The sequence below is a fragment of the Eulemur rufifrons genome, chromosome 30, assembly GCF_041146395.1.
Source record: "Eulemur rufifrons isolate Redbay chromosome 30, OSU_ERuf_1, whole genome shotgun sequence".
In the NCBI taxonomy this organism is placed as follows: domain Eukaryota; kingdom Metazoa; phylum Chordata; class Mammalia; order Primates; family Lemuridae; genus Eulemur; species Eulemur rufifrons.
In genome coordinates, this window is record NC_091012.1 from 131,376,062 (window position 1) to 131,387,753 (window position 11,692).

The window sequence follows — 11,692 nt, forward strand, 5'->3', positions numbered from 1 at the left end:
TTAGGATTCTCAGTAATTTGTAAGTGCGTAAAAAGATCCCAAAACAAAAAGTTTGAGAATTGCTGCCCTGGTTGCGGTCGGAACAGGAATGGAGAGAGACCAGAAGGCCAGCTCAGTCAAACCATGACCAGAGAGGTGTCCACATCTTGGCATTAATAACCAGGTAGATCCACCTCTAGGGAATATGCCCTAAGACCAAGTGGGAGAACAAGGAGAAGAATGCCACTTCCTTCTACAACAAACAGGCCTCTTAACCCCCTTTTTGTTAAGTGACAGGTGTACCAATGAGGGTAGGTAATCCAAATGGGTGGTGAGGGATAATTGGTATAAACATCTTTCCTTGGCCTTCATTGCTCTGGCTCATTCAGAATCCTTTGTAACTGTATGTGATATACTACTTTCCCATTCAGTCCTCAGAACTATCTTATAGGCAGGTGTGATGGACAAATAGCCTCAGTGATAAGGTAATTTAAGTACCATGTCCACAGTAATGAACCTAAGACATGGGAAGCAGAGACTGAATTCTTACCTTTCTCTATAAAGAGCATACTTTTGGAGAGTATGCTCCTCCCAGGTTATATTAAAAACAAACAAGTGTGGGCCGGGCGTGGTGGCTCACGCCTGTAATCCTAGCACTCTGGGAGGCCGAGGCAGGCAGATCGTTTGAGCTCAGGAGTTCGAGTCCAGCCTGAGCAAGAGCGAGACCCCATCTCTACTAAAAATAGAAAGAAATTATCTGGACAACTAAAAATATATACAGAAAAAAAATTAGCTGGGGATGGTGGCGCATGCCTGTAGTCCCAGCTACTCGGGAGGCTGAGGCAGGAGGATCGCTTGAGCCCAGGAGTTTGAGGTTGCTGTGAGCAAGGTTGACGCCACAGCACTCTTGCCCAGGCAACAGAGCCAGGCTCTGTCTCAAAAAAAATAAATAAATAAAATAAAATAAAAAAATAAACAAGTGTGGTGATGGTCACACAACTTTGAAAATACTAAAAACCGGCCGGGCGCGGTGGCTCACGCCTGTAATCCTAGCACTGTGGGAGGCCGAGGTGGGCAGATCGTTTGAGCTCAGGAGTTCGAGACCAGCCTGAGCAAGAGCGAGACCCCATCTCTACTAAAAATAGAAAGAAATTATATGGAAAGCTAAAAATATATATAGAAAAAATTAGCCGGGCATGGTGGTACATGCCTGTAGTCCCAGCTACTCGGGAGGCTGAGGCAGGAGGATCCCTTGAGCTCAGGAGTTTGAGGTTGCTGTGAGCTAGGCTGACGCCACGGCACTCACTCTAGCCTGGGCAACAGAGTGAGACTCTGTCTCAAAAAAATAAATAAAAAAAATAAAATAAAATAAAAAATAAAAATGATGACTTAAAAAAATACTAAAAACCACTGAATTGTACATGAATGTATAATTGTAAATGGATGAATTGTATAGCATGTAAATTATTTCTCAATAAAGCTGTTATCCAAAAAATTAATAAATAAATGAAGTCAGAGAAATTATAGAGTTCTGAGAAGGGACATAAACTGGAGGCAAGATGGTAAGTTTTAGGAATTGTCCCAACTACTATCTGTTGGCAGCAAAAGGATCCAGAGTGATTGTTGCAGTATGAAAGAGGACCAAGAACACATGGAACCATTAAGAGGTAAGGAGAAGGCTGGGCACAGTGGCTCACGCCTGTAATCCTAGCACTGTGGGAGGCCGAGGTGGGCGGATCGTTTGAGCTCAGGAGTTCGAGACCAGCCTGAGCAAGAGCGAGACCCCATCTCTACTAAAAATAGAAAGAAACTAGATGGACAACTAAAAATATATATAGAAAAAATTAGCCAGGTATGGTAGTGCATGCCTGTAGTCCCAGCTACTCGGGAGGCTGAGGCAGAAGGATCACTTGAGCCCAGGAGTTTGAGGTTGCTGTGAGCTAGGCTGACGCCACGGCACTCACTCTAGCCCAGGCAACAGAGTGAGACTCTGTCTCAAAAAAAAAAAAAAAAAAAAAAAGAGGTAAGGAGAAGAAAAGAGGGGCAAACCCGTGCTAAACTAAGGGGTGAAGGAACCTGTCTCCCCACTAGTGAAGACGCCAAAAATGAGCAAATGGGCCTGGAAAAGGTCTAGTTTGAAAACAGCTTCTTCAGTCTCGTATATAGCAGTAAGTGCTAATACTGTATATTTACCGGTAACATCTATATTAGACTGTGTACATCATTTGCCTTTTAATAAGACAATGACTACATTAAATTTCACATATAACTTCTACAGCTGTTTCTTTTATAAAAATAAAGGGTGCTAGACTCCACGATTTGCAAAATCACTTGTAGCTCTAAAACCATTAACTCAATGAATATCTGCAATCTGAGAGATACCTTTATTAGCCTACACACCTTAACTCAGCAGCAAAAGGAACAGGAAATCTAAAGATTTTAATGTCCAAAGCCACTAAAATATGCTTGAGCCTGATCCACTTTGCAGAGGGGCAGGGGTTGTGTCACACAATTAGCATCTTCAAGCCACAGACTCCTAGATGTAAGATGGTCCTCTACTTTTATTGGTTATCTAAGTCGAACATCCCTGTCCCAATTTCATGAAGTCACCCTTGCCTGGCTCCACGAGGACCAATCCTGATGCACCTTTGAAACACTAAACCTTCTTTTTACTTGTCCTACTTACCCAGACCACTTCAGCTCTTTGTTTACACCAGGTTATGTGGACTTTATTTAAGAGAAGTTAAAAAGGGTCTCTCTAAACTCTCTACCTTCCAATTAATCCAAATTACATGTGGAGGTACCTTTGCAGGGAGTTATAGCACAGCACACCTCCTAAATCATATATCTCAAGGTTAACTCAGGGCCTAAGTGAATGAAGCAAGAGATATTAAGCCTATAAGGCTCAAAACTCCTCTGGTCCCCAGGTTACAAGAGATTTCCATAATCCCTAATCACTCAACTCTACCCTTTATAATTTGCTTTCACTTAGTAAAAACTATTACTCATTTTACCTGTCACCAAGTTTTGCTCACATTCCACAAGGAGCACTTTTTTGACCTTTAATATTCTCAAGAAATGTGTTAGGAGAACATGAGATATATGGAATATAGATAATAACTTTGGAACCCAAACAGCCCAAAATCTGAATATACCACTTACTACCTCCTTCCTGTATGGCCATTGGGAGGTCAATCTCTCAATTTCCTTATCTGTACTGTACGTACCTTCTTAGTTGTTAAGATTAGATATAATGATTATAAACTGCTGGTGCACAGCAGAACTGTTATAATATCAGAATGAAGATATTTTATAAAATGCTTACATTCTCACTTTTAATATGGCCCACATTTCAATCCAAAAGATCCATAAAGAAATGTGCTTCTAGGCTACTGGCACATCTTTCTGGTCAAACCATTCTACCTTGACCTTTCTGAGAGTAGGGAAAGAAGAAAAATGAACAAGTAATGGTTTCACAAGTAAATGTTACTCATGACAGACTATACGGTAGAAGTGGGGGATTAATGAAGGTCATTCTGGGGATATTTTGGAAATGTAACACAGAATGCAAATCAACACCCTAAGCAACAAATGCTAATAAAATTATTTTGATGGCGTAGGAGAACACTAGTCATTTTATGTATCTTTTCCTTCAAGTAATGAAATTTAAGTAGTTATATGTGCCAACAGGATTTCAACTAAGGAAGTAAACTGAATCATAAAAATATACTCTCAGGGCCTGAATGGATCTTAAAGGTCGCCTAACCTATTTTTGGCCTCTTCCGGAAATGTCCCACCTGGGATATTTAAAATACAGCTAATTCTCAATGTTGATGAATACTATATTAAATTTGTATACTACTCTATACTTTTTAAATACTGACATATCCCTTATATATTAACTTAAAGTTACTCATAGTTACGTTAGAACCAAACAAAAAGGAATTGGGGAGAAGGAGGCAGGAAAGGGAGAAAGAGACAAAGAGATTTCTTGGGGATAGGTGAGAACTTACTAGGTAAGCAGAAACTGCCCATGCAGCAGGACATTCTTTGTACTATCAATAATGCAAGTATGTACCAACTCTAGGCAAACTTCACCAACTGTGAGCTATGTTATTTAAGCAAGTTTATTTCTGACTGAGACTCAGATGCCTTATCTATATACCTGGGAATACCACCTACCTTGCAGAGTTATGGAGATATTAGAGTGCCTAGCACACAGTGCATGAAACACAAATAGAATTGGAAGTCTCAAATTTCTTTCCTTTTGAAATGCTATAACTCTCTGAAAAGCATAAAATCTGAACAGCATATTTAAGAGAAACCTATTATAATGAATCCTGTGACAAATCCCCCAAAAGCAATCACACACACTGTTTTACGTCATTTGACACACTTTCCTAAGTAAAACTTCTCTAGCCAAGACCAATATAAATACACAAAATAACATATAAAATACCTTCCAGTAACATAATATGGCATATTATGATATGAAAATGTGGTATGACTAGAGGAATATGCTGTATCTGGTGTGTTTTCATTACTGTTTGTCCTGTTTGATTCCTATTTTTTAAAAAATGAAATTTGCCAAAGCTTGGCAATACAACTAGAAAACAATATTGCAAATAGATCACCTTGTATCTTATTACTTAACCCAGTGCCAGAAGAGTAGTTTATCAAGTTGGCAAATAGGGAGAAAAACAAGATTAATGAAATGGTTTCTTCCTATCCCCATACTCTTGCCCAACCGCCCTGACCTGATTTCTCCTCGTTATGCCTATCGCAGAGAGATTCTGGGAAGAGGGGGAAATATGCAGGTTGGAAGATGGATTTACAAAAATAAAATAATAATAGCACCCTAAAAGCAAGAGAAATGAATCTTTCATATATTCTCCCCTCCAAACCACATAAAATTCTACATGCCACACATTGTGCCAAATGTGTCACATCAACACTTTATGCTTCACAATAATCCTATGTCATAGGTTTTAGAACCATCCCCACTTTACAGATGATGCAACTGAGGCTGAGAAAGATTGAGAAACTTGTCCAAGGTTGCACAGGTACTAAGTGGCAGAGAGCCAAGAGTCTTGACTCTAAAATCCATACTATTTACCCAGTACTACACTACTTATTACTGCAATGTAGATGAAAGGGTATTGGGTTCCAGACTCAGCTTCACCCCTTGGGCAAAGCACTTACCCTTGTTGAGCAGTTTGTCATTGGTAAATAAGGGCAACAACAGCTGCCCAGCCTTCTCCACAGCGTCTGAGTGATGCAGAAAGAGTTAATGTACATACAAATATGCCATAAAAACTACAGGGCATTATGTAAATGTAAGATGTTGTTAATTTGAGCCCAGGTACCATATATTTTTAATCCTTCCAAAGGGTTTATGGACTTAAAAATAAGTTTAATAGCAATTAAATAATTTTTAAGACTCCCAAGGAAAAATCAAGGCGGGGGAAACCTTAGGCATTCTGGAAAAGGCAAAACTATTGCGACAGTAAATAGATCAGTGGTTGCCAGCAGTTTGGGGGAAGGGAGGGAGGATGAACAGGTAGAACACAAGGGATTTATAGGGCAGTGAAACTACTCTGTATGATACTGCAATGGTGGATACATATTATACATTTGTCAAAACCCATAGAATGCACAACACCAGAGTGAACCCTAATGCAAACTCTAGACTTAGTAATAATGTATTAGTATTGACTCATGAACTGTAACAAAAGTACCACACTAATGCAAGATGTAAATAATAGAGGGAAACAATGTGTGTGAGGGGGCATATGGGAACAATGTACTTTCTGCTCTATTTTTCTATAAACCTAAAAACTGCTCCAAACAAAGTCTACTAATTTTTTTAATCAACCTTATAAAACAAATTCTACAGAGGAGTTTAGGAAGTAAAATGAATGAGCTTGATGTTCTAAAATGTGCCTGAATATTTGATAATGTATACCCATCATTTTAGACAATGCTGTTCAACAGAACTTTATGCAATGATGAAAATATTCTAGATCTGCTCTGATATAGTAGGCATTAGCCACATTGGCTACTGAAAACCTGAAATTTAGCTAGTATGACTGAGGAACAGAATTTTTAATTTTATTTAAATAAATAGCCACATGTCACCAGTGGCTACTGTATCAGCACAGTTTCAGGCAATTACTCAAGAGATTCCTAGAAATGTACTGTAATATTACCTTTAGAAGAGAAAAACTACCTCAAGAGACCATTCAAATAGATGTAGTTATGAAACAATGCCACAATTAACTGAGCAGGTCAAGAGTGACTAGGCAGATGGTTAAAACAACCAGGAACCAATAATGCCCATCTCCAATTTCTGCTCACATCAAGTCCCATAATGTAACCAAATAATAACAAAATGGTCACTTTTATTTTAATTCCTTCTATATTTTCAAAACACTCAATTAATTAAACATCATTTCTGCTTCCTGAAAAAAAAAGGGTAGAGGATAAATTAGAATTAAGGAATAATTTCTCAAGTCAAGTGACTCAGAGGAAATTTAAAAATTAAGAATCATAAAGAAGTAACTTAAAATGATTTTAATTTTTTGTTTTCTTTTTGAAGAGACGGAGGTCTCTTTATGTTGCCCAGGCTGGCCTCAAACTCCTGGGCTCTAAGGATCCTTTCACCACAGCCTCTCAAGTACCAGGCTTAAAAATGATTTTTGCAGACACAAGATATTTACTCACTTTTTAAAATGAAAATTCAAGAATATTTAACTATGTATCTCAATTCCATGTTATAGTCAGTTTAAAACCAAAGAGAAAAAATGCCTAGAAAAGCATAACAAAAGAAGAAAGGAATGTCTGGCATGGTGGCTCATGCCCATAACCCTAGCACTTTGGGAGGCCAAAGCAGGAGGATCACTTGAGGCCAGGAGTTTGAGACCAGCCTGGGCAACATGGCAAGACCCCATCTCTACAAAAAATAAAAAAATTAGCTGGGCATGGTGGTATGTGCCTGTGGTCCCAGCTACTCTGGGGGCTGAGGCAGGAGGATCACTTGAGCCCAGGAGTTTGAGGCTGCAGTAAACTATGAGGACATCACTGTACTCCAGCCCAGGGAACAGAGTGAGACCCTGTTAAAAAAAAAAAAAAAGGAGGAATATGAGGTAAATAAACAAAAATGAAAGTAGAGACACACATAACTATTCATATCCAGCTGTTAACCAGAGCTCTGCACCTCAAAGGGTCATTACTCTTATCTTGGTCGTTTAAAATGCTAGTTGATTAAACCTCAGTTCCTAATTCAATGACTTTTTGTCCTTATCCCAGTGGCATAAAAGGGAACTTATGTCCTCAATTGCAGTGGCTTTTTATCAGAGTTCTCCCCTGGGGAACCTATGAAATCAAACACTGAGATTGGCTCCCCACCCTCAGGGAATAAGTAAAGTGTCCAAAGTGACAGTGTTGAATCTCTACAGTACATTGGTCCACAGCTTCTTTTTCAGTCCTGCAAGCACGGGATCTTTCTTTTAGAATACAAAGAGAGAGAGAGAAAGAAAGAGGTAATTGAGAAGTAGTAACACCCTCATGCAGAGACATGAAAATACCTAACCTTAAAAAACAAGCCCCAAAAAGCTAATTCTTAACATTTTGCTCAGATGTAAACTGGACCTTTGTTCTCCTTTTTGAAGTTCATGAACTGCATTAGAAAAATATTATTTCGTAATTTCATACAGGAGTGACTTTTAAGAGTATTGAAATACATAATTAGGTAATATTAAATAGCCCTGAGTGATCGAGCAGGACGTCCAACAAGTTAAATGTTTTAATATGTTCACCTGCAAGGAAAAAGAGACAGGGTTTCCACCTTCCCAGCGTCATTCCCCACAGTTCTCCATTCCAGGGCCCCGAAAACCCTGTACCCCATTCGTTGTGCAATCTTTTTCAAACTCCACCCACTGAGCTCCAGAACAAGTGGAATTCTCCCATTCTGAAAGAGGTCTCTCGATTTTCCTGTATCCAGGGAGACATTGTAAACTCCATGACGTGAGTCAAGTAAGGCAAAGGGAACGGTCCAGCTTGCTTGCCTCCCAGATTAAGAAAGACCAAAGGCCAGGGTCGGGGAGGGGCTCAAGTTTCCGCTCATCAAATTAAAAAAATAAATAAAAGAAAGAAAAAAGAAAAAGAAAGGGCAGGGGGAGATAGGACTGGGAAGACCAGCTATCACACCATACTGCTCCCAACTCTGCGGGACCGACGTCCTCCAGCATCCCCTCCCCATCCATCCCTTGCCCCACGTGCAACCAGGCCGGTGGAGCTCAGAGACTAGCCTCGGGGCTTGGGTCCTGGGGGCCCAACGGCCAACCCCCTCAACGGCCCCGAAGCGCTCACCCACCCACCCGCCCGCCCTCGCAGTGGCAGGGAGCGCAGGGGGGCGGGGGAAGCGGGGAGAAGCACAGCCCCGGCTCCCGCGCGGTTATCTTACTGCGCAACAGCCTCGCCTCAGCGACCCGGGAGCACCCCGCAGCGCGCCCTGCGCACCTGCCTGACGGGAGGAGGGCGAGCTAGTGACCCCAGCAAGCCCCCCCTCCCCATGGTGGCGCCCAGCGCGGGGGAAAACGGTGACGGCGGGGGCCGGGAGAGAGGACACCTGGTGCCCGGGGCCCCACGGTGCCGGCCGCACGTGGCTGTCACACCTGGCGCGCCCCTGCCTCACGCCCCTTCCCCCTCGAGCCCGGGTACGCCCCCTGCCCTCCCTCACTGTCCCCCTCAGCGCGCCCACAAACCCTAACCGTCACCCCCTCCCACACCATCTATCACGGTCCCACCCCCCCACCTGCTCCCACTGTCGTCACCCCATGTAGAGAACAGGGCCGGATGTTCGTCCGGCGGTTAAAGGTAACGGTGGATACCGAGGTGGACCCCGAAAAAGGTAGCTCTAGCATCCTCCCGGCCCGGCAACAACGAGGGCGTCCCCCTGACTGACCTTCTGCCGCGGGCTGCGTCGCCGTCCGCCCCGTCCGGCCTCAATCGCCTCCTCAGCGCCGCCGCCTCTTCCCCGCGCTGCCTCCTCTACCCGCGTCGCCATGAGGTGACGGCAGCAGCCAAACAAGCAGCCCGACAAGGGGCAAGGAACCTCACAGGGCCTTGCGCCCCGCCCCCTAACGTCATGGCCAATCGCCGCATGTAAAGCTTCCCACGTGACCGGAGGAGGTTGGCCCCCGAGGGGATGGAGCGAGATGGGGGTGGGGAGCATTGAATCCTGGGCTGGGCTTCTGCAGGACCGAAGGGCAGACAGAGGCCGCGCGAGCCTGCGCGGACGGGGAAAGGGACTCGGGAGCGGACTACATGTCCCAGCAGGCTGCGCGGCCACGGCTCGCAGGCGCGAATCGGGATTGGAGCATAATGCAGCGTTCTGAAAATGGAAGCGTACTGTGTTGCCTATGCAGCCTACTGGGACTTGTAGTTTCGCGGGGGAAGGTGGGGAGCGATGTCTAGATATCAGGTGCTCTTTATTATCCTGTGGGAAAAGTTTAGAAATATTCCGGCGCTTGAGAAGGAGCGGGATCAGGGACACTTTGTTGTGTTTTTTTGTTGCTGTTCTTAGGAATTGGGCGCGAATGATTTGGGGATAAGGGGAAATAGCAATTTTCAAGGCAGGAGGTGTAATGGCTCTCAGAATTTGAGGTTTCGGGCTCAGACACCTGCCCCGAATCCTGCCTGGAGTCCTGCCCCTCCACCGGAGTTCTCACCACGGTTTACCTATCCCGAGCCCCTGCAGGGTGGAGGCTGCCTCCTATTCCTCTTGGCTGAACCGCCCCGACTTCTAGCACAGTTCTCCACCGTTAGTTGGCGTTTCATTCATGTCGAATGTATCTGCTTTCTCCGACAGTCGTTTCGTTGCTTAAATTTTTCAACAAACTCGGTTTGCTGAATCAATTTTTTTTTCTTGATATTAAGGGGTGGGGGGCGCGCTTTCCTCAGGAAGATTGCGTCTTTCCAAATGCTGGAACCAGATCTCTAATGGCCGAGCTTCTGAAAGTCACAGACCATCATGAAATCCTGACGTATTGTCTTAAATAATTCATTATGAAAATTTGTGCAAATTCTATACCATTTTTACTAGAGTTGAATCCAAAACGGTGGTAACAGGCGCCAAAAATGTAGTAACATACACGAAAGTAAATTTCAACATTGGGGAAATTCCATCCATCAATTTTAATTATTTCTGTATATTTGGAAAAAGTACCATTATTTTGTTTCATGGGCAGACAACCTCAGTCCAGCTTTGAAATTTCAAGATTAAAGCATTGTCTGAGACATAGGGGAGAGCTGATAATGAACGATACCCGGACTCTATGTAAAGGTGGTGGCCTCAGGCACCATATCTCCTCGTCTTAAAGGCAAAAGTCCCGATAAGATGCAGAATAAATCTCTCAGTAATGCAATTCTCCGGGGAATCGAATGACAAAATACACCGTAGTTAAATTACAGTACAATACAATACCACTAAGGTACTAAAACTGACAAGCATTTTTAAAATTTGACCTAGAAAAAAAAAGATTTTATTTATGTAGAATTGCCTGAGACTATGTTTATAAAGAAATGATTAGAAGGTTATTGGTCAAAATGTTAATAATATTTTTCCCTGGATGCTGAGATTTGGGAGTATTTTTACTTCATGATTTTCTGTAGTGTTTAGGTATGTGTGGAACAAGAAAGTCAATAAAGTTGTCTTTATTAAGAAAACAAAAGTCCTTTGGGAGTGCGGTAGTTTAAAAAAAACAGAAAAAATTTGTTTCTTCGGCGACTTGGATCCATTTCCATCGGTTCTTACAGTCGCTCCTGAGACCCCAACAGTGTAAATGGTGAAGCAGATCGAGAGCAAGTGTGCTTTTCTGGAAGCCTTGGATGATGCTGGAGATAAACTTGTAATAGTTGACTTCTCAGCCACCTGGTGTGGGCCTTGCAAAATGATCAAGCCTTTCTGTCATTCCCTCTCTGAAAAGTATTCCAATGTGGTGTTCCTTGAAGTAGATGTGGATGACTGTCAGGATGTTGCTTCAGAGTGTGAAGTCAAATGCATGTCAACTTTCCAGTTTTTTAAAAAGGGGCAAAAGGTGGGTGAATTTTCTGGAGCTAATAAGGAAAGGCTTGAAGCCACCATTAATGAATTAGTCTAATCATGTTTTCTGAAAACATAACTGGCCATTGGCTATTTAAAACTTGTAAATTTTTTTTGATTTACAAAAACTACGAAGTATGGAAACTATATACCCAACTGGCATCTGATTATAAATGACAATAAAATATTAATTATACCCTTTAAAAAAAGAGAAAACAAAAGAACTATGCAAGTGACCTCAAGTCCTAAGAGAAATGAAAAATGTTTAATTATATTTATTAAATGCATGTCTTTATTTTAAGAGAGATTTGAAGTGAATCATATACACAATATGCTATAACATATATAGATATATTGATATATAGATATCATGTCATAAATACATATATGTATACACACAAAAAAATGAAAAAAGGGCTAAAAAATAAGATGAAGTCATGGTAAATTCAATCTATAACACACACACCTTAAGATTTGTATACAAGCTGGAGGTTAGTCAAATTTTTAGTTTGAGCTTCTTGACAGCTGGGCAAAGAGGAAAACACAATTTACAGATTGATTCACAACATCACATAATAAAAACAAACTGGTTACTTAAAAGAAACATAA

The 11,692-nt window shown here is 42.0% G+C and overlaps 1 protein-coding gene and 1 pseudogene across 2 annotated transcripts in view; one reads left to right on the forward strand and one right to left on the reverse strand.

Annotated features, from left to right (window-relative positions):
* The window catches only part of TXLNG (taxilin gamma), a 45,232-nt gene extending 36,164 nt beyond the window's left edge, over positions 1–9,068 (reverse strand). For both annotated transcript variants that reach the window (XM_069462790.1, XM_069462789.1), the window contains exon 1: positions 8,945–9,068. In XM_069462790.1, the coding sequence (XP_069318891.1) occupies positions 8,945–9,046 (102 nt within the window). In that variant the 5' untranslated portion in view covers positions 9,047–9,068. The remainder of the gene's footprint in view (positions 1–8,944) is intronic.
* A 1,716-nt stretch (positions 9,069–10,784) lies between these two features.
* LOC138378467 (thioredoxin pseudogene) lies at positions 10,785–11,192 on the forward strand (annotated as a pseudogene).
* The last annotated feature ends 500 nt before the right edge of the window (positions 11,193–11,692 follow it).